The sequence below is a fragment of the Lagenorhynchus albirostris genome, chromosome 3 (assembly GCF_949774975.1).
Source record: "Lagenorhynchus albirostris chromosome 3, mLagAlb1.1, whole genome shotgun sequence".
Classification (NCBI taxonomy): domain Eukaryota; kingdom Metazoa; phylum Chordata; class Mammalia; order Artiodactyla; family Delphinidae; genus Lagenorhynchus; species Lagenorhynchus albirostris.
Window position 1 is genome coordinate 60,224,641 of NC_083097.1, and position 22,801 is coordinate 60,247,441.

Sequence of the window (22,801 nt, forward strand, 5' to 3'; positions counted from 1 at the left end):
AGAGCAAAGGTTCCCACCAGACTGAGTTACTGGTAGCTTCGCGTGTCCAAGGCGAAGGCCAAGGAAACAACGTCTCAGTTGCGGGGCAGCGTCTAGCAGCCGGGGCGCTGGGCGGCCGGCGCACCGGGAGAGAGGGCCGGCTAGGTCGCCGAGCCCCGTGGGTGGCCCAGAGACTGCAGAGGGACCGGCGGGCGGCGGCCGCGTCGAGGCGCACACTCGACGCCAGGGGACGCCCTTTCCGGCCCGGCGGCCGCGCACCCCGCCCCCGCCCGCGCCCACCGCCTCTTGTCCTGCCCAGCGCCGCCAGACACGCCGAGCAGCCTCCTCCTGCCCAGCGGCTAGCGCTGTGTCTGCCCGCCCCTGCCGCCCTCCGGACCCTGCGCGAGGAGGGCGTGGAGGGACAGAGCGTGCGGCCCGAGCCTCCCGGCGGCGGGGCCCGTCTCCCGGAGCAGCGCCGCACCGACCGCGCCGAACGCCCTGAGCCTCCGGACAATGGGACCGCGGTGGCTGCTGCTCGTCGCCGCGGGGCTCAGTCTATGCGGCCCCTTGCTGTCGGCCCGCGCCCGAGGCCCCAAACCGGGTGAGAGTTGACCCCGGCATTCCCTCCCTGTCCCCACCCCCGGCCTCGTAGCCCGGGCTTCCTCGGGAATGGGGCGGGCGGGAGGAGGAGGGACGCTGCTGCTCCGGGACTCAGTGGGTGCCCCTGACTGCGCCTTAGGGCTGAGATCGGAGTCTCCCCAACTCATATCCAGGTGGGGTGCCCGTCCCACCCCCGCTGCGGGCTCAGCTGATGCCCCTTTGCACTGGGTTTTGGAGGATACAGCCGGCCCCGCGGCAGGGTTTTGGATATGGAGGAGGAGCGGGGTCGGATTTTCTTGGGGAAGCCTGCGGGACCTCGTTGCATTTGTTGTCACTGTGTGGCCTGTTTCTCCCAGGACCACCCCAAAAAGAAAGGGTTTCACGTTGCTCCACCAATAAACGTTCCGGGTTTTTCAAGACGCGGTCGAGAACCGCTCCCGCTGAAGTTTTGTCTTGTTGGAATTGTTTTTCTTGCACAGTTTGCAGGCCAGGAAAGTGTTGTAGAGAAAAGCTTAGTGCCTTGGCCCGCTTAGTAGAAAACCACAGGCCTTGTGTGCAGGCGGCGGACATGGTGCGGGATGTTGGGTGCTAACAGGATAGCCACGAGGCGGTGGCGGCGCTTGGGAGGCTTTGTTTGTTTGTTCTCTAGAACCCAGTCTTCTAAGCTTCCAATTGAGTTGAGGAAAGAGATCCCCTCCTCCGAATCCGGCTCCTCAGACACTATGGGATGAAACCATTTCAGTTTCTGATCTGCCGGGAGCAGGAGGTTTCTCACCTAGAATACATTCATTACTAATAGTGTGTATTTTTAAGTATCTGACTGCTTGAGCAAATAAATGTATTTTCCAACCTCTCGCTCTTAAAGCAGGGCGGAGAAGTTGCTTTTAGCCTGTAAAAACCCTAGTTAAAAAGGGAGGGGGGGGCTTCCCTGGTGGCGCTAGTGGTTGAGAGTCCGCCTGCCGATGCAGGGGACATGGGTTCGTGCCCCGGTCCGGGAAGATCCCGCATGCCGCGGAGCGGCTGGGCCCGTGAGCCATGGCCACTGAACCTGCGCGTCCAGAGCCTGTACTCCGCAACGGGAGAGGCCACAACAGTAAGAGGCCCGCGTACCGCAAAAAACAAAAAAGGGGGGGGAGGGGGGAGATGTTTTCATTTCTTTGTAACAATAGTACTTTGTAAGCTTTCAGCCCCCTTTTTTTTCACTTAGAAACAAATTCTAGCTGTTTTTCTTATTATCTGTGAAAGACTGTGTACTCTGTATTGTTTTCACACCAGAAAGAGTGTAGGCGTATGGAAATTAAGAGGTGACAAGAGACAGCATTTTCCCTGCTCTCCAGGTTTGCTCAGGGTGAGTTTTGAGGTGATGCTTTTAGGAACACTAAGAGGCCCACATAGGAACCCAAAGATTTTTGGCCTGTGTTAGCTAGAGAAGTCAAGACTGCTGTTTCTGCCACACTTCGTACTTTTTCGTCAACCCGAGTGGGGTGTGCTAGGATGCACAGAGCTGGCATAGGCAGAAAGAGAACTGAATAACATTGGCTGATTTATCTACCCTGGATTCTGGGACCGCTTTGGGCGGGAGAGAAGAAAAGAGGATGAGAGAAGAAAAGGAACTCATGTTAAGTGTCATATTCTGAGAAAAAAAAAAATGCCATATTCTGGGTCAAACCCTGGCCCCGGAGGCATTTTCAGTTCACATTATCTCATTTCACCCTCTCAAATGTTTATCCCCTTTTGCTGATTCTGAAATTAAGTCTCAGAGATGATGCACCCAAATTCCAAATGGAGGAGGGGGTCCTGGATGCAAGGAATAAGTGAGGCTTTGTCTTTGGAGTTTTAAATCACTAATAAAATCAACCAAAAATAGGTCTGCTTTTTATTATCACCGTGCACCCGCAATTCTAAACAGTGTCTGTCTTAACCAGCTCTATGTGATGTGAGGAGCTGAGAGACCCCAGCTATAGGAAATGCCTCCAGGACTGGCCCTGCCCACCAGTGTGAGCTTTCTTGAAGCACCCTCGGGCTTTTTGTTCCCCCCCCCCCCGCATTTCCTGCATTGTCACTTTGTGAGTATGTCGTCTCCCAGGCTAAGGTTATAAGGTTATCCCTGTGGAGTCTAGAACAGATATTCACTCAGCAGATACTTGTTGAGAAATTCCTAAGTTCATTAACCAGTTTACATTCCTTTGTCCAGGCAATTTAAGTGAGATGCTTTCATCAAAGAGTGTCAGTGTCCTAGAGGTGATGTTCATAAATTCTATAAAGATCTGGAGAGTGAAAGGTACCAGAACAGCTGATGGTGACTGTGGCAGAGGGGTTTGGATGGGAGATTCTGTGTACTACCTTCCTATCCACAGGGTCAAGCTCAATTCCCTAGCATAGAGGGAGGTGCCCCTTCCCTTGCAGGATGGGTCCCTAGCCTTGTCCAGCCTCCCTTATTACAGAGCCTCCCCTATTACATAGTCTGTTACATTACCTGTACTTCACCCGGCCCCCACCCTCTAGTTCAACCTCCAAGGTAGAACTTTCTCTGTCCCCTGGCCACTCCCTCTGGCCAAAATGCCCTTCCCACACCCCACGTGTTCACATTTAATTAAAAACAGCCACCTGATATCAAGAACCTACTACAGCCAACACCCTGCTTAGGTACACGACATACACTACCTTTCTTATTCCTCTAGCCACCCTTTGAGTAGATGTCATCCCCATTCTACAGGTAAGGAAACTGAGGTTAAGTCACAAGTGCAATTAAGTGGAACTGGGATTTGATCACAGGCCTTTCTTTCCTAAGTGCAAGCTTTCTCTACCACCCAATGTAGAGGGGAAGCCATCCAGACACCCCACCCACACCCCCACACCCCGGCCAACAGCAGAGAAGTAATCCTGCTGTGCTTCTCAGAACCCCTGGAAGGCAAAGTGTGTGCCCCGTTGGCTTGGCAGCCCATGCACAGAGGTGTTTAGTAAACATGAATGCATGGATTGTGGTATCCTGCCATTTACTTTCTGAAGCAGATGATAAGGCAGTCTATGAATAGATCCCTATCATGAATGTGCCAATTAATTGGCTGTTTCTGAGAGGCTGTGGTCTTCAGCCCAACAAAAGGCACAAAACTGGACAGTGATGCTGCTTTAAGCCAACCAGAAACCTCTGAAAGTCAAATTTCTTATGAATCAGCAAGTACTTTTCTACACAGGGAATACAGCCAATATTTTATAATAATTGTAAATGGAAAGTAACCTTTAAAAATGGTATGAAAAAGTAAAAAGATTAAATTGTGACAAAAAGAATTAAAGAAAAATAATTGCATAAAACAATATAAAATTGTACTATTGAGCATATGACCTAGAAATGTAATATATATTTGACAATAACCGTGCAAAGGAGGGGCATAGAATGAAGCTCTGTTGGAGTTAGGAATTGACACTAGATGGTAATTTGAATCCACAGAAAGAAATGAAGAGAATCAAAATGGGAAATAAGATTAATATCAAAATAAACTCTATAAATATCAAAATCAATTAATTAATTAAAACTGAGGTGAAATCTACATAGCATAAAATTAACCTTTTTTTTTTTTTTTTTTGCGGTACGTGGGCCTCTCACTGTTGTGGCCTCTCCCGTTGCGGAGCACAGGCTCCGGACGCGCAGGCTCAGCGGCCATGGCTCATGGGCCCAGCCGCTCCGCAGCATGTGGGATCTTCCTGGACCGGGGCACGAACCCGTGTCCCCTGCATCGGCAGGTGGACTCTCAACCACTGTGCCACCAGGGAAGCCCAAATTAACCATTTTTAAGCATACAATTTAGTGATATTTAATACATTTACAATGTTGTACACCTACCACCTCTATCTAGTTCCAGAACATTTTCATCACCTCAAAAGGAAACCTGGTCCCCATCAAGTACTCAGCCCTCACCCTCCCTACCCCCAACCCCTGGCAGCTACCAATTTGCTTATTGTTTCTCTGGGTTTACCTCTTCTCCATATTTCATATGAATGGAATCATGCAATGTTTGGCCTTTTGTATCTGGGGAACTATATCCCTTTTACTATGGGATACTCACAAAAACCCCAGAAGCATCATTAGGAACCACGGCCTTGGTTTATTTTTGACTGTGATGCTAGTATCAAGGGCTCACAGTTTCAACATTGAGCATTTTCTGTTTGTTTCCCTTTTTTGTGGTTTCTTTCATTCTGCCTTTCACCCTCTCATGCTTATGCCTAAAGCTGTCAGAGTATATAACTCTCTAGATTGAGCTTCCCCCAGATACTCTCTCCCACATTGACCTTGGGATAAGACTTGGAAAAACCCACAAAGTTACACCTCCTTTTCCTCCATGCCAAGGCATCCAATGATGTTTTGCCGCTTAAAAGGCCATTACGGGCCTTTATACGTTTATTTGCTTTCAAAAGAACCTGCTGTTGGAAATAACAGGAATAATCTGAAATTTGCACTTCAAAACACATTTATTGAACTTTAGGAAAGGACATAATCTCATCTCATCTATTTATATTTCAAGTCTATGGTGGATTAGAAGTCAGGTATTATGGTATATTAAAGGAGTGTTTTCCAGCATTTTCTTTTTTGCTGACCAGCCGTAAGAACTGTAAGAAATACGCTTTACATGATGAAACAGTTGCTGCCTATGTGTGCAGTAACTATCCGTGGGCAATCATAGTGTATAGAAACAGAAGTTTTACTAACCAGTACTCACCTTTACCACATGCTGTGCATTCCAATATTTTCTGCACTATTCTATCTTTAAAAAATCTTGTTAAAGTCCTGTAAATTGATTTCATAAGCACTGTCAATTCTCTGCCATCATTTAAAACCTAGTGCAGCAGGTGCAGTGCACTGTTCTGCAGTTACAACTGAAGTACTTTTTGGCTTTACAAGAAGAGTTCTGCTTTCCAGGAAGTGCTGTTTATGATGGTTTCTATCATATCTAGAACATAATTTGTTTCATTTCAGGTTTACAAACTTCAGTAGAACTTGGGCGGGGTTGGAGAGTGGAGACAGCTTGGTTCCGGGGGAATTGGTGATTATAAACATCCTTTACTGTGAATTAGTTTTCCTTTCAGCTCTTCTTGGAGAGTAGAGAGCAGTGTTCCCAGGACACTGGGCTCAGGGCCTGTAACTTTGGGTGGAGAACAGGCCTGGAGGAAGGGGGAGAGCCAGGGAATCAGAGTCCTTCCCAGAGAGGCCTGCTAGTGTTCTGACCCCACAAGTCAGGCCCTGGCCTTCAGGAGGAGACCCACACACTTCTTAGTGCCTGCAATGGCCTTGGGTGCACTGACATTTACATTTTCTGGTTGCCTTTACTTCCTGTAACCTCCGCTCTCCCAGCTTTCCCCCCCCCCCCGGTTTGCTTTCCTATGCTCCCTGTGGAGTCCCTGCTGCAGAAGGTGGGATGGGAGGAGAGGCAACCTCATATACTGGCGATCTCTTCTTCACTCTGCAGCCAGTGTTTACCTTAGTCTACCTTTAATTCTGGCTTTTCCGTAAGAGGTTTTTGTTCACTTACTTGCTCTTACTCTGCTGCATTTGGGACAATATTTTAAAAATTTGTTTTCTCCGTTTAGTCCTTGAACATCTCTTTACTACATCTGTCCTGTGAGGACTGGGTTGTTGGCATGTGGCTGGTGTGTCACCAAGGTCAGCAGGACTCCTGATTCCCAAGCAACACCTGTGCACATCATCAACTGAACTTATACATTCACATGGCCATGGCCTGCCTGCTATAGTTCAAAAGGGTGGGTAGATTCATTTGTTTGGTGAAATGCTTAGAGAAAAAAAAGTAGTACTCTTTTAGGAGTAGGTCCTGAATTCACAACTTTTTTAAAGAGACAGGGTAAGGTGGTGTGGTTCAAAGGGTATGAGCTTTAGAACCAGGCAGATCTGGATTCAGATCCCAGCTCCTTCACTTCCTAGCTGTGTGACGTTGGATTAGCTACTTAGCCTCTCTGTGCCTCCATGTTGTCCATAAAATGGGGGTTATAATGCTTATCTTGTAAAAATGTTACAGTTACATGAGGTAAGTTAAGCGAAGTACCTGGCACATAGTAGGTGGTCGACAAATGTTAAGTGTTCTTCATATACCAACTCCTCCATATTCCAGAAAAACCTTGGAGGGGTTGGTATCAAATGAATTCTCTCAGTGTAAAACTATGTTCACACAAACATTCAAGAACTTTTCCCCCCTCAAAGCTAAGACAAACAAAAGCAAAAACTGTTGTCCTTAGTTTTTTTTGTTTGCTTGTTTGTTTGTTTTTTATCCCTCCAATTGTTCTACGTTCAATCTTTTTTTTAATTTTTGAATTTTATTTATTTTTTTATACAGCAGGTTCTTATTAGTCATCAATTTTATACATGTCAGTGTATACATGTCAATCCCAATCTCCCAATTCATCACACCACAATCCCCAGCCCCCCACTGCTTTACCCGCTTCATGTCCATACGTTTGTTCTCTACATCTGTGTTTCTATTTCGGCCCTGCAAACTGGTTCACCTGTACCATTTTTCTAGGTTCCACATATATGCGTTAATATACGATATTTGTTTTTCTCTTTCTGACTTACTTCACTCTATATGACAGTCTCTAGATCCATCCACGTCTCAACAAATGACCCAATTTCGTTCCTTTTTATGGTTGAGTAATATTCCATTGTATATATGAACCACATCTTCTTTATCCATTCATCTGTCAATAGACATTTAGGTTGCTTCCATGACCTGACTATCGTAAATAGTGCTGCAAAGAACATTGGGGCACATGTGTCTTTTTGAATTGTGGTTTTCTCTGGGTATATGCCCAGTAGTGGGATTGCAGAATCATATGGTAATTCTATTTTTAGTTTTTTAAGGAACCTCCATACTGTTCTCCATAGTGGCTGTATCAATTTACATTCCCATCAACAGTGCAAAAGGGTTCCCTTTTCTCCATACCCTCTCCAGCATTTGTTGTTTGTAGATTTTCTGATGATGCCCATTCTAACTGGTGTGAGGTGATACCTCATTGTAGTTTTGATTTGCATTTCTCTAATAATTAGTGATGTTGAGCAGCTTATCATGTGCTTCTTGGCCATCTGTATGTCTTCTTTGGAGAAATGTCTACTTAGGTCTTCTGCCCATTTTTGGATTGGGTGGTTTGTTTTTTTAATATTGAGCTGCATGAGCTATTAATGTATTTTGGAGATTAATCCTTTGTCTGTTGATTCGTTTGCAAATATTTTCTCCCATTCTGAGGGTTATCTTTTCATCTCATTTATGGTTTCGTTTGCTGTGCAAAAGCTTTTAAGTTACATTAGGTCCCATTTATTTTTGTTTTTATTTCCATTACTCTAGGAGGTGGATCAAAAAAGATCTTGCTGTGATTTATGTCAAAGAGTGTTCTTCCTATGTTTTCCTCTAGGAGGTTTATAGTGTCATGTCTTACATTTAGGTCTCTGATCCTTTTTTTTTTTTTTTGCGGCACGCGGGCCTCTCACTGTCGCGGCCTCTCCCGCTGCGAGCACAGGCTCCGGATGCGCAGGCCCAGCGGCCACGGCCCGCGGGCCCAGCCGCTCCGCGTCACGCGGGATCGTCCTGGACCAGGGAACGAACCCACGCCTCCTGCACCGGCAGGCGGACTCCCAACCACTGCACCACCAGGGAAGCCCTCTCTAATCCATTTTGAGTTTATTTTTGTGTATGCTGTTAGGGAGTGTTCTAATTTCATTCTTTTACATGTAGCTGTCCAGTTTTCCCAGCACCACTTATTGAAGAGACTGTCTTTTCTCCATTGTATATACTTGCCTCCTTTGTCATAGATTAGTTGACCATAGGTGCGTGGGTTTACCTCTGGGCTTTCTATCTTGCTCTATTCATCTATGTTTCTGTTTCTGTGCCAGTACCTTATTGTCTTGATTACTGTAGCTTTGTAGTAGAGTCTGAAGTCAGGGAGCCTGATTCCTCCAGCTCTGTTTTTTTCTCTGAAGGATGTTTGCCTGTTCAGGGTCTTTTGTGTCTCCATACAAATTTTAAGATTTTTTGTTTTACTTCCGTAAAAAATGCCATTGGTAATTTGATGGGCATTGCCTTGAATCTGTAGATTGCTTTGGGTAGTATAGTCATTTTCACATTATTGATTCTTCCAATCCAAGAACATGGTATATCTCTGCATCTGTTGGTATCATCCTTAATTTCTTTCATCAGTGTCTTATAGTTTTCTGCATACAGGTCTTTTGTCTCCTTAGGTAGGTTTATTCCTAGGTATTTTATTCTTTTTGTTGCAGTGACAAATGGGAGTGTTTCCTTAATTTCTCTTTCAGATTTTTCATCGTTAGTGTATAGGAATGCAAGAGATTTCTGTGCATTAATTCTGTGTCCTGCAACTTTACCACATTCATTGATTAGCTCTAGTAGTTTTCTGGTGGCATCTTTAGGATTCTCTATGTATAATATCATGTCATCTGCAAACAGTGACAGTTTTACTTCTTCTTTTCCAATTTGTATTCCTTTTATTTCTTTTTCTTCTCTGATTGCCATGGCTAGGACTTCCAAAACTATGTTGAATGATAGTGGTGAGAGTGGACAACCTTGTCTTGTTCCTGATCTTAGAGGAAATGCTTTCAGTTTTTCACCATTGAGACTGATGTTTGCTGTGGGTTTGTCATATATGGCCTTTATTATGTAGAGGTAGTTTCCCTCTATGTCCACTTTCTGGAGAGTTTTTATCATAAATGGATGTTGAATTTTGTCAAAAGCTTTTTCTGCATCTATTGAGATGATCATATGATTTTTTTTCTTCAATTTAATATGATTTGTCACATTGATTGATTTGCATATATTGAAGAATCCTTGCATCCCTGGGAAAAATCCCACTTGATCATGGTATATGATCCTTTTAATGTGTTGTTGGATTCTGTTTGCTAGTATTTTGTTGAGGACTTTTGCATCTATATTCATCAATGATACTGGTCCGTAATTTTCTTCTTTTGTAGTACCTTTGTCTGGTTTTGGTATCAGGGTGATTGTGGCCTCAGAATGAGTTTGGGAGTGTGCCTTCCTCTGCAATTTTCTGGAAGAGTTTGAGAAGGATGGGTGTTAGCTCTTCTCTAAATGTTTGATAGAATTCACCTGTGAAGCCATCTGGTCCTGGACTTTTGTTTGTTGGAAGATTTTTTTTTTTTTTTTTTTTTTTTTTTGCGTTATGTGGGCCTCTCACTGTCGTGGCCTCTCTCGTTGCGGAGCACAGGCTCCAGACGTGCTGGCTCAGCGGCCATGGCTTATGGGCCTAGCCGCTCCGCGGCATGTGGGATCTTCCCAGAACGGGGCACGAACCCGTGTCCCCTGCATCGGCAGGTGGACTCTCAACCACTATGCCACCAGGGAAGCCCTGTTGGAAGATTTTTAATCACAGTTTCAATTTCATTACTTGTGATTAGTCTGTTCGTATTTTCTATTTCTTCCTGGTTCAGTCTTGGAAGGTTATACCTTTCTAAGAATTTGTCCATTTCTTCCAGGTTGTCCATTTTATTGGCATAGAGTTGCTTGTAGTAGTCTCTTAGGATGCTTTGTATTTCTGCAGTGTCCATTGTAACTTCTCCTTTTTCATTTCTAAATTTATTGATTTGAGTCCTCTCCCTCTTTTTCTTGATGAGTCTGGCTAATGGTTTATCAATTTTGTGTATCTTCTCAAAAAAACAGCGTTTAGTTTTATTGATCTTTGCTGTTGTTTTCTTTGTTTCTATTTCATTTATTTCTGCTCTGATCTTTATGATTTCTTTCCTTCTGCTAACTTTGGGTTTTGTTTGTTCTTCTTTCTCTAGTTCCTTTAGGTGTAAGGTTAGATTGTTTATTTGAGATTTTTCTTTTTCTTCAAGTAGGCTTGTATAGCTATAAACTTCCCCCTTAGAACTGCTTTTGCTGCATCCCATAGGTTTTGGATTGTCGTGCTTTCATTGTCATTTGTCTCTAGGTATTTTTTTATTTCTTCAGTGATCTCTTGGTTATTTAGTAACGTATTGCTTAGCCTCCATGTGCTTGTGTTTTTATCTTTTTTTCCCCTGTAATTCATTTCTAATCTCATAGCATTGTGGTCAGAAAAGATGCTTGATATGATTTCAATTTTCTTAAATTTACTGAGGCTTGATTTGTGACCCAAGATGTGATCTATCCTGGAGAATGTTCCATGCCCACTTGAGAAGAAAGTGTGATCTGCTGTTTTTGGATGGAATGTCCTATAAATATCACTTAAATTTATCTGGTCTATTGTGTCAGTTAAAGCTTCTGTTTCCTTATTTATTTTCATTTTGGATGATCTGTCCATTGGTTTAAGTGAGGTGTTAAAGTCCCCCACCATTATTGTGTTACTGTCGATTTCCTCTTTCACAGCTGTTAGCATCTGCCTTATGTATTGAGGTGCTCCTATGTTGGGTGCATATGTATTTATAATTGTTATATCTTCTTCTTGGATTGATCCCTTGATCATTATGTAGTGGCCTTCCTTGTCTCTTGTAACATTCTTTATTTTAAAGTCTGTTTTATCTGATATGAGTATTGCTACTCCAGCTTTCTTTTGATTTACATTTGCATGGAATATCTTTTTCCAACCCCTCACTTTCAGTCTGTATGTGTCCCTAGGTCTGAAGTGGGTCTCTTGTAGACAGCATATAGATGGGTCTTGTTTTTGTATCCATTCAGCAGGCCTGTGTCTTTTGCTTGGAGCATTTAATCCATTCACGTTCAAGTTAATTATCGATATGTATGTTCCTATTACCATTTTCTTAATTGTTTTGGGTTTGTTTTTGTAGGTCCTTTTCTTCTCTTGTGTTTCCCACTTAGAGAAGTTCCTTTAGCATTTGTTGAAGAGCTGGTTTGGTGGTGCTGAATTCTCTTAGCTTTTGCTTGTCGGTAAAGCTTTTGATTTCTCCATTGAACCTGAATGAGAGCCTTGCCAGGTAGAGTAATCTTGGTTGTAGGTTCTTCCCTTTCATCACTTTAAATATATCATGCTACTCCCTCCTGGCTTGTAGAGTTTCTGCTGAGAAATCAGCTGTTAACCTTATGGGAGTTCTCTTGTATGTTGTCATTTTTCCCTTGCTGCTTTCAATAATTTTTCTTTGCCTTTAATTTTTGCCAATTTGATTACTCTGTGTCTCGGTGTGTTTCTCCTTGGGGTTTATCCTGTATGGGACTTGCTGCGTTTCCTGGACTTGGGTGGCTATTTCCTTTCCCATGTTAGGGAAGTTTTGAATATAATCTCTTCAAATATTTTCTTGGGGCCTTTCTCTCTCTCTTCTCCTTCTGGGACCCCTATAATGCAAATGTTGTTGCATTTAATGTTGTCCCAGAAGTCTCTTAGGCTGTCTTCATTTTTTTTCATTCCTTTTTCTTTATTCTGTTCTGCAGCAGTGAATTCCACAATTCTGTCTTCCAGGTCACTTATCTGTTCTTCTGTCTCAGTTATTCTGCTATTGATTCCTTCCAGTGTAGTTTTCATTTCAGTTATTGTATTGTTCATCTCTGTTTGTTTGTTCTTTAATTCTTCTAGGTCTTTGTTAAACATTTCTTGCATCTTCTCGATCTTTGCCTCCATTCTTTTTCCGAGGTCCTGTATCATCTTCACTATCATTATTCTGAATTCTTTTTCTGGAAGGTTGCCTATCTCCACTTCATTGAGTTGTTTTTCTGGGGTTTTATCTTGTTCCTTCATCTGGTTTATAGCCCTCTGCCTTTTCATCTTGTCTATCTTTCTGTGAATGTGGTTTTTGTTCCACAGGCTGCAGGACTGTAGTTCTTCTTGCTTCTGCTGTCTCCCCTCTGGTGGATCTGTTGTCCTTAGTTTTTAGTGGCAAGTAAATGTGCATAAAATATTTGCTTTTCTTTTTCTTCTTTTTTTTTTTTTTTTTACTTTTCATTATGGAAATTTTCAAACATACCAAAAGTGGACAGTGCAATTACCCCCTATATGTTGTTTTATCTGTATCCTCACTTTCATCCTCCCCAAATGGACAATTTTAAAGCAAATCCCAGACATTGTATCACTTCATCCATAAATGCCTCAGTATATATCCTTAGAAATAAGAACTCTTTTCTTCACGTAACCACAATACCATTATAACACCTAAAAAAATGGACAATTTCTTAATATCATGTACTATTCAGTCAGTGTTCACATTTTACTGATTGTCTCATAAATGCTTTTTACAGTTGATTTATTTGAATCAGGATCAAACACAGCCCACTGTTGCATTAGGTAGGTGTGTCTCTTAAATCTTTTAGTCTGTAGTGGTTTTCCCTCTCCTCCTGTTTCAAGGCTGTTTGTCAGAGAAACAGGGTCATTCGTCTTCTGGACTTTTCTACATACTGGATCTGGCCAGCTGCATCTTGTAGGGGTGTTCAACATGCCCTTCTGTCCTCTGTGTTTTCTGTAATGTGGTCCATCTGGAGGCTTAACCTGATCCAAGTTTGTTTTTCTGCAAGACTACCTGAGCAGTGGTGCTGTGTACACACCTGTTTCATCACCTCAAGATTGTCTCTCTTTTTGAGATTTTTAGGTTACTCATTGGACTCAGGTGTTGTCAGGTGATCCACTTGTTAGAAAGTTCCCTATCACCTATCCTTTCACCTAACGTTTTTAGCAACAACTGATGACCGTTGTACTAAATCTGATTTCACTAAGAGCTTTAAGATGCGTTTCTAAATCTGTTACTGTTTCTGTGTTCATGAGCTGGAATTATTTTATAAAATAGAAATTTCCTTCATTGACTATTTGGTTTCCCTGAAATATTTTGTTTATAGAAAAGGCAAGACAAATGCTTGAACCTTGCTTTTATTTACCAATTTTCAGACTGGGTCCCCTCATTTCCTCCAACAGTGACAAAAAAGGTTTTATTTTCCTTTGAGCATCATTATGAACTCATAGATCTTAACAAATATGACATGTTTCCAGTGTTTCCATTCATTTCCATCATTATTCTCTTAATGATTTTTGGCCAATGGGGAGCTCTCTTTGGATCGACTTCAGAGTCTTTCTGACCTGACCCGAATATTCTTTGAAGACGTTCAAGACTCCTCTTGTGTCTTTCCTCCCCCCAGATCCGGAACCAGCCATTTCTTTAAGGAGCACTTCTTTTCATGGTGTGCGTTTGCATTTGAGACAGTGGAGTATTCCTGTAATGTTGCTGCTTTCTGCTTGGAGTTAGTATGTTTCCATCATTTTTCCATCATCCTCTTTATTTCTCTTTAACCTGTAGTGTTGAGTCACACGTGGAGAAATGCAGGGGGTACATCTCTCGTGCTCTGTGTGTGAATGTAGGCGAGGTCCTGGGACTTCTGCTTTCTTAATTCCCAGAAAGCATGAGCCCTATAGGCCAGTGCTCTGAGTGGGAACCAAGGCTGGCGTGTTGTGGGAGGATGAAATGGTATAAATAACTTCCAGGATCCCATGGGACCTTGAGAGAGCATCTGGTCACCACTCTGCTTCCAAGGCCAGATCTCGTCAAAGTCAGAAAAAGCACTGTGCCTGACTAACTAATTTTTAAAAATCTTCAGAGTTAGAGTCCACATTTAAGCTCGTTAGCAATATGCTATGGTCAACAACAAAATTACTCTAGAGCCATTTTAGAGAAACCGAAATTAAGTGAAACTTAGCAACAAGTATGAGAACCAATTTTAGGACCTGACTTAGTTTTTTTTTTTTTTTTAAACCATAACTTAAGAAGAAAAACACAGATGTGCTACAAGAGCTTTTTGTACGCCGACAGGCACTTTCTCCTTGACCTATGAGTTGGGCTAGGACTAAAGGAAAAGCAAGATACCCAAACTCAAATTTCAACCTGAGGGGCTTGAGCTAGTTGGATTTATCTAGTCACCTGGAATTGGTTTTGTTCTTTCTTTGATGTTGGTATATAGTTAAACAAACAAAATTTGCTGACATTCTGTAATCCCATAAAAGCCAAAATATCAAACCTATGGTGGCAAGAAAAGGTGATACCTTAGGTAATGATATTTAATCAAGGGATTATGCATTCTTCCTGGGCTCCAGCCTATAAAATGTCATGTTCCAGTGGGTATAATGTTTCTGTCATAAACACCATACTGCCCAAGAAGGCCTAGCCAGGGAAGAAATTTTTGAAAACACATACTCATTCCCAAAGTATTAAATACAGAGTAAAGCCTAATGAGAGTTTAATTTTCAGACCAAGTGATGGCGTCTAAGAGCTTAGTTGTGAGTGTTCAGTAGTTTTCAAGAGGTGTCACTCCTCTAGGTCATGTCCTGATGCTCACGTGTGTGTGCACACATGCGTGCCTGCACTTTTCTCCCTTCCATGTGTGACAAGAGTCCTCATTCTGGCCAGGTCCCCAAAGCTACAGCAGAGGGTCATGTTGTTTTAAGGTTCCTGTGGGTCAGCGTTTTTGAGGACACATATCTTTGTGGCCTTAAAATGCCAGAACTCATTCATTCTTTTCTTCCGCTTCCCACACGTTCTTGACCTCGAGGGTAGCCTCACTTCCCACAGGGGCCGTTGTACCAGGGTCAGGCCCCCATGTGACTGGATCAAGATGCAGAGAGTGAATTAGATGCCTCGAAAGGGGAAGGAAGCGATACTTCGGGAAAAGGTTGATAAACCAAACAGGGCTAAATGTTTAGGAAGGGAAGAGGGACAGATTCCATTTTAATTTAAAATGATTGAGAGTGAGCAAAAAGCAAACCACATTGAAGTGATAGGGGAAGAAGAATAATTTCTTACACTGATTAATTTTTGAAGTTTACAAAGTGAACATATATCCTATTTAACATGTGATGCTCCTGGCTGCCAGATTTGTAGGCCAGACAGGTATTGGGATCCCATTTTAATGATTCTGAGACTGAGTTCAGAGCAGTTGAGTGATTCCTGGTAGAGCCAGTATTAGAATGCAAATCCATGATTAAAAGCCAACTTAAGGTCCATACCTACCACATGTGGGGCAGGGTACTGGAGACTCAGAGTTAAATAGGAACAGTTTCCTACCCTTGGGGAACAGTCTAGCTGTATATGTGTACTCAGAGGCTCATCACTGCAGATTGGTTTTTTATTAATTTTTATTGGAGTATAGTTGCTTTACAATGTTGTGTTAGTTTCTGCTGTACAGCAAAGTGAATCAGCTATACGTATACATATATTCCCACTGTTTTGGATTTCCTTTCCATTTAGGTCACCACAGAGCATTGAGTAGAGTTCCCTGTGCTATACAGCAGGTTCTCATTAGTTATCTATTTTATACATAGTAGTGTATATATGTCGATCCCAATCTCCCAATTCATCCCATCCCCGCCTTCCCTCCTTGGTATTCATACATCTGTTCTTTACGTCTGTGAAAATGATACAGATCACTGCAGATTTTTTGTTCTTCCCCTGTGACAGATCTGCCAGATCACCCCTTTACCCTCAGGGGACCCACTCATGCTCTTGCTGAGGTCATCTGACCTCAAGTTTTCACTACCAGGCCCCGTTCTACAGTGTATCGGTTGATGCTACTCTAGGTTTGCTTTTCATTTTGGAAATGGATGCCAGTTTATTGTATTTTATTTTCTAGCTCTAGAATTTCCATCGGTTGGTTTCGTTGCTATTTTCTATTTTTTCATTAATTTCAATGAAATCTTTCTCTTCCCTTCATTGAGCATAGTTGCAACATACCCTTTAAAATCCTTATCTGCTAATTGCAACATCCAGGTCATCTTGGGATTGGTTTCCATTGATTGTCCTTTTCTCTTGCGACTGGGTCACACTTTCCTTATTCTCTTTATATCGAATGATTTTGAATTGTCTGCTGGACATTATCCTACTGTAAAGACTCAAGATTTTGTTTTATTTCTCCAAAGAATGTTGGTGTTTTTGCTTTAGCAGGCAGTTAATTTGGTTGAACTCAAACTGCAAACGTTTCCTCTTGAGCAAGAAGTTCAAATAACACTTCCGTTCTTTTAACACATTATTGACCCGGGGATTTTTGCAGAAACTAACACCTGTGGCCAAAATACATCTCCAGTCAAAAATGTGTTAACTCTAGCAGTTAACTCTGCTTCACATCTTCCTTGAGTGTGCAGGTTCTAGAGTCAACCCAAGCCTGGGGCAGAATTTGCACTGGAATTTGGTGCTCTCTCTATCCCTCTCTGAATTTTTCTTTTCTGAGATTCTCTCCTCACTTTCCAGTGATTGTAGTTGCCCTGAACTCTGTCCTCTGGTTCTTCAGGCAATAGAGACTATGGGTTTTCTATCTGAGTTTCAACCATCTTTTGTGGCACTGACTTTGGCCTTCTCTCAAGCTAAAAGCCACTGAAAACAAGAAACCCATCGGTTGCCATCCTTTCTTTGAAGATCCATCCCTCCCCTCCCTGACATGACCCTGTGAACCTAAATAACTTCAGGTCATTGATTTGGCAGAGGAAAGGGATCCAGAGTTTTTTGTAATTTTTGTCTAGGGTCTTGTAGGACCCTACAGAAGCAGAACTATCTCTTTTATTGCATTATGCCTCTCTGTGTAAGTTTTTGTTTGCAGGAAGGTTCCACTACTGAAAAATAAAACTGAAAGCTTAAAAATCCACTGTACTTACCCAATTTCCGGCCAGTTTTCATTCCTCTAACATCACTTCTGAGTGACGTGTGTGTCCAGCCTTTGTGGCCAATGCCTCCAGGGATAGAAACCTCATCCTTTTCCCCCTGTGGTTTCTCTCCCCACTCCTCAGCTTGCCAAGGCCCAGCAAAGGCTCTCTCTGTCTGAGTCTCCTCAGTGACAGAATGTTAGCAAAGCTCCTGGGAAGGAAAAGCTGGTTGAGTTCCAGTTGCTAGGTGCTGCATTTCTTTGAACATTTCACATGGATGTTTTTGGTGGAGGAGGGTAATAAAAGAAGGACGTTTGCAACTGACTTCTGGTTGATACTCAAAAGAGCCTGGTTGGCCTGGCATCTGCCTGCGTGCATGTGGCATTTTGGAACTGAGCTGAGGAAGGCCACTGGCCTAGGACATCTGCTCCACTGGCCCGCTAAGGAAGGAGACAGGAAGATGACGGTGTGGTAGGTACCTTGTGGTCACATTAGACGATAACCTGAGACTGTGGCTTGGACCCAAATATGACGAGAGATTTGCGACATTCTACTGTGTAAACCAACTGAAGCTAGTAAAGGACAGCTGCTGTCACATGGATAACGGTGATGGAAATGGGTGCCCTCGGTCCTACTCAAGTTCACCTGTAGCTCCGTAACCTTTAAGATGTTCCCTCAACTTTCTATGTGGACTTTTCCACAAGGAAGAATGGATTTCAAGGGGTGGCCACAAGCTAAATGGAGAAAATGTATACATGCAAACATACGGACGAAAGAGAAGTCACATAGCCTGGGAGTGATTTGTTTATATAGACAGTGGCTCGTATAGAAAAGAAGTTATGGCTCTTTTCTTTCACATCACGTCCTCAGCCTTTCCTGATGTCTGCAGATCTCTGAAAGTGTATCGTTCACCTCATATCTCTGAGGAGCAGAGTTTGAAAAGGGTTTGCTGTGTCAGAACAAAATGTGGTACACTACTTCGAGTTAGCTAATTCCCTGATAAAGTCTGTGGTCCCCTTGGGTATCACCTGCTCCTTACCACCCACTCTCCCAGGAAGAAAACAAAAAGCAAAAGTAAAGTGTACCCTCTCCTTGTCTCTTTTGCCTTTGTAATTCGTTTTAAAATTTTTACTTTTCAGAGTCAGAAGCAACAAATGATACTCTGGGTCCCCGGACATTTTTTCTCAGGAATCCCAATGATGTATTTGAACCAATCCCACTGAAGGAGGATGAGGACCAAAATGAAAGTGAATTCGCAGAAGACAGATTAAGCTCCGGCAACAGAAGCAGTCCTCCTCAAAAATTACCCCGCGAGTTCATCTCAAAAGATGCCTCAGGATATCTGACCAGCACCTGGTTGACGCTCTTTATCCCCTCCATCTACACCGGCGTGTTCCTCGTCAGCCTTCCTCTGAACATCATGGCCATCGTCGTGTTCACCTTGAAGATGAAGATCAAGAAGCCCGCCGTGGTGTACATGCTGCACCTGGCCATGGCAGACGTGCTCTTTGTGTCTGTGCTCCCGTTTAAGATCAGCTACTACTTTTCCGGAAGTGACTGGAGATTCGGGTCTGCCATGTGCCGCTTCATCACCGCTGCGTTCTACTGTAACATGTATGCCTCTATCATGCTCATGACGGTCATCAGCATTGACCGGTTCCTGGCTGTGGTATACCCCATGCAGTCGCTCTCCTGGCGTACTCTGGGGAGGGCTTCCTTTACCTGTCTGGCCATCTGGGCCATGGCCATCGCGGGGGTGGTACCTCTGCTCCTCAAGGAGCAGACCACCCAGGTCCCGGGGCTCAACATAACCACCTGTCACGATGTGCTCAACCAAACACTGCTCGAAGGCTACTACTCATATTACTTCTCGGCCTTCTCTGCCATCTTCTTTTTTGTGCCGTTGATCATTTCCACAGTCTGTTACGTGTCTATCATCCGATCTCTTAGCTCTTCCACGGTTGCCAACCAGAGCAAGAAGTCCCGGGCTTTGTTCTTGTCAGCTGCTGTTTTCTGCATCTTCGTCCTTTGCTTTGGACCCACAAACATCCTGCTGATTCTACATTACGCATTCCTTTCCCATAATTCCATGACAGAGGCTGCCTACTTTGCCTACCTCCTGTGTGTCTGTGTCAGCAGCATAAGCTGTTGCGTTGACCCCTTGATTTACTACTATGCTTCCTCTGAGTGCCAGAGGTACCTCTACAGTATCTTATGCTGCAAAGAAAGTTCAGATCCCAGCAGTTATAACAGCAGCGGTCAGTTGATGGCAAGTAAAATGGACACCTGCTCTAGTAACCTGAATAGCAGCGTGTACAAAAAGCTGTTAACTTAGGAAAAGGGACCGACAGTGAGTTAAAAAGAAGATGTTAAAAAAGCAAATAACCTGAGGATTCTACTTAGTCCCTGACAAAAAGTATTTACTTTACCATCTAAAACAACAAATGTATGATGTACATGCCTCCTTATGAGAGCCATTAAGCATATATATTTGTTAGTTACAGGAAAAAAAAATAACAGGAATAGAAAACAATGTTATTACAAGAGAGTGTTACAACAAGAACTGAAATGTCACTTTTTTCGTAAATTTACGTGATGTATTTTAGATATATGTGTGTGTATATGTGTACTTATACACATATACTTGTATCATTTGCAGTGCAGTATAGAATAGGCACTTTGAAACCCTCTCTTTTTTTCACCAGAGATTATGGAAGTAAACTCTGATTCTCTGATTTCATATGCAAAGTTTAGGCTGGAGTTTAGCCCTGAACATCTGAAGAAGTCCATCGATAGTGAGGGATTCTACAGTTTGGACTTACACAACTTTTGCCAATAAGTGTTTTGAAATTGTCCAACAGCAATGTTTAAGTTATTGAGGGATGAGACTTAGTACTATCTGTGTGTAGAGAAAGTTCTGCTGTTTTTCATGTTAAATGTATCAAAGTTTGAATTCTAAAAATTATTAAAACAGATAATATGGGTAGCATTTTTGCTGTTTTACACGCCGTGTGTGTAAACTAAGAATGAGCAGAGGTCCCACCAGTGACCTGAGGCTGGCTTTCAAAGCACCGTGCCCCCAGATGAAGGACTCCAAGCAGTAGATACAAGACAGGGCCAGTTCAGAGAGATCAGGACCACCGTGTTTGCTATCTCCTGCTGGGATTCCCTCAAGGATTGGCCGTGCGCTTATCATGTTTATTAGAAGTTGGCGAAGTAGGATGTGCTATCCCAAGAGATAATGGATATAAAAGACTGCCCATTTTAAGAATGGAGAAAGAAGGCACGTTCACTTCTAGCAGTTATGCTGCAAGGACCATTCCCAGGTGGAAACACCTGTATAGCAAACATGGACACCCATCGTGTGCTCTAAGCACTCTAATGGGTGCTGGGCAAATAGAGTTGAGTCAGACTGAAACCTGCTCTCAAGAATAACAAAGTGGGCCGATACACAGAGTGGGACGTGTGAAAGAAACACATCATTAGGTAAAGAAGTGCTTTTAGCCAGAGGTCACCAAGCAAGGTTCCACATAATCCTGGCAGGTAAAGAACTTTGAACATTTGGGTTACTTCTTCCTGTGGTTATAACTTGAGATAAACATAATATAGTACAGGAAGCGTGTTTTTAAAAATAACTCCTTCAGTAACAGAATATGAAATGTTTTATTACAATGTTATTCAAGCAAGATAAAAATTATAAATTCTGTACATAATATGATCGCCAATCTGACTATGTATCAACATGAAAACAAAGTTTTACATAAAAGAGATTGAAAAAAATAAACCAGAATGACAACTAAGGATAAAAAAAGATTAAGTCCTTCAGTCTGTCTTAATTGGGCCCTATTTACAAATGTTTTGTTCAATAAATTACTCAAGTCAGATTTTTAAAACATTAATTATGTTAGTCGGATTAGAAATGGCAGAAGAAAATGGAATTGACTTTGAAATCCAGGAAAATTATTCTCTATTTTCCATTCACTTTTCTTAAGAGTTAATGAGATGATTTTGTAAGCTATGATGAGTATCAAGTACAGAATATCCTCATGTATTTGAGAAAATAATTTGAAAATTAGGTTGAATTATATCTTTTTTTCCTTATGAAAAAATGTTGGCATTTTAAACAAACAAAAAGAGTAGAAACTTGTAAGGCAAGTACTTACCTATTTAAAAGAGCAAATAGTTTCCAAATGCCATAGAATTATTTACATAAAAGTATGTCTTGTAAGTAGAAGCTAACATTGTTTTTATTAATTTAGTTACGATATTCATTTTATCCAACTTAGTGGAGATATACTGTCATTGTTCATTCATTCTGTTTATATTAAAATACCTCTGACTTAATAAGACTCATTACTATATTATCAGTATGTACTTATAAAATATTACATCACTGTTTTTATGTTCTTTTTTTTAAAAAATGTATGTAACCTCTATTAATAAACCTGAAAGTTTGCTTGGTATCTGTTTGGAATAAGATTTTATTGTATCTTTAGAGCCTGTCAGGAAGGCCAGTCTAAGGATTTAGCTGAACAGCGGTTAATGAAGAGGTGATTTGCAGAGGCATGGCCAGGGTTAAGGGAACCAACAAGAGCTGGTGAAGCACCCCAGGGCCTAGCAATTAGGGAAAGCTGTTACCACCCCAGGCCTAAAACGAGTGGAGGAGGGAATATACAGACCTCCGCTCCCCCCACCCTCTGATCTCTTGCTGATGCCTCCCCATTGCTCCTGATTTTAACTTACCCCCAGAGGTCAAGGGAACCTGGGTGATGGAGCCCATAAAGGTCAGCTTCTTGGGGCACAGAGAATGAAACTCGAAGAAAAAAAAAAGCACAATCTACCAAAGGCATTGGGTGATTAGATCTCTGTGTCTTTTTTTTTAAATCCGTTCTTAGGAAAATTCAAGGTTATGTCACTGAGAACATGCTCAGATTCCTGGGTTATGAGCATCGTGGATAGAGTCTGCAGTTGTTTTTTTTGTTTGTTTGTTTTTTATTGGAGAGTAGTTGATTTACAATGTTGTGTTTGTTTCAGGTGTACAGCAAAGTGAATCAGTTATACATATATATATATCTACTCTCTATTTATTTATTTTAAAATTTTTTTTAGCCACACTGTGCGGCATGGGGGATCCTTAGTTCCCTGGCCAGGGCTCGAACCTGTGCCCACTGCAGTGGAAGCCCACAGTCTTAACCACTGGACTGCCAGGGAAGTTTCTATCTTTTTTAGATTCTTTTCCCATATAGGCCATTACAAAGTATTGAGTAGAGTTCCTGTGCTATACAGTAGGTCCTTATTAGTTACCTTTTTTTTTTTTTTTTTTTTTTGCTGTACGCGGGCCTCTCACTGTTGAGGCCTCTCCCATTGCGGAGCACAGGCTCCGATGCGCAGGCTCAGCAGCCATGGCTCACGGGCCCAGTCGCCCCGCGGCATGTGGGATCTTCCTGAACCAGGGCACGAACCCGCGTCCCCTGCATCGGCAGGCAGACTCTCAACCACTGCGCCACCAGGGAAGCCCATAGTTACCTATTTTATATAGTAATGTGTATATGTCCATCCCAATCTCCCAATTCATCCCTCCTCCCCCACGTCCTCTGGTGACCATACGTTTGTTTTCTATATCTCTGACTCTGCAGTTCTTTCCTAGTGAAGAGAG

At 42.6% G+C, this 22,801-nt stretch overlaps 1 protein-coding gene across 2 annotated transcripts; it reads left to right on the forward strand.

Annotated features, from left to right (window-relative positions):
• Window positions 1-311: 311 nt before the first annotated feature.
• F2R (coagulation factor II thrombin receptor) lies at window positions 312-21,606 on the forward strand. Of its 2 annotated transcripts, none has more exons than XM_060146126.1 (2): window positions 312-580; window positions 18,285-21,606. In XM_060146126.1, the coding sequence occupies exons 1-2, from the start codon at window positions 493-495 to the stop codon at window positions 19,478-19,480; spliced, it is 1,284 nt and encodes a 427-aa protein (XP_060002109.1). In that variant the 5' UTR covers window positions 312-492; the 3' UTR covers window positions 19,481-21,606. The 2 variants fall into 2 exon arrangements, with proteins under 2 accessions (XP_060002109.1, XP_060002108.1); XM_060146125.1 differs by having other exon boundaries at window positions 18,334-21,606.
• The last annotated feature ends 1,195 nt before the right edge of the window (window positions 21,607-22,801 follow it).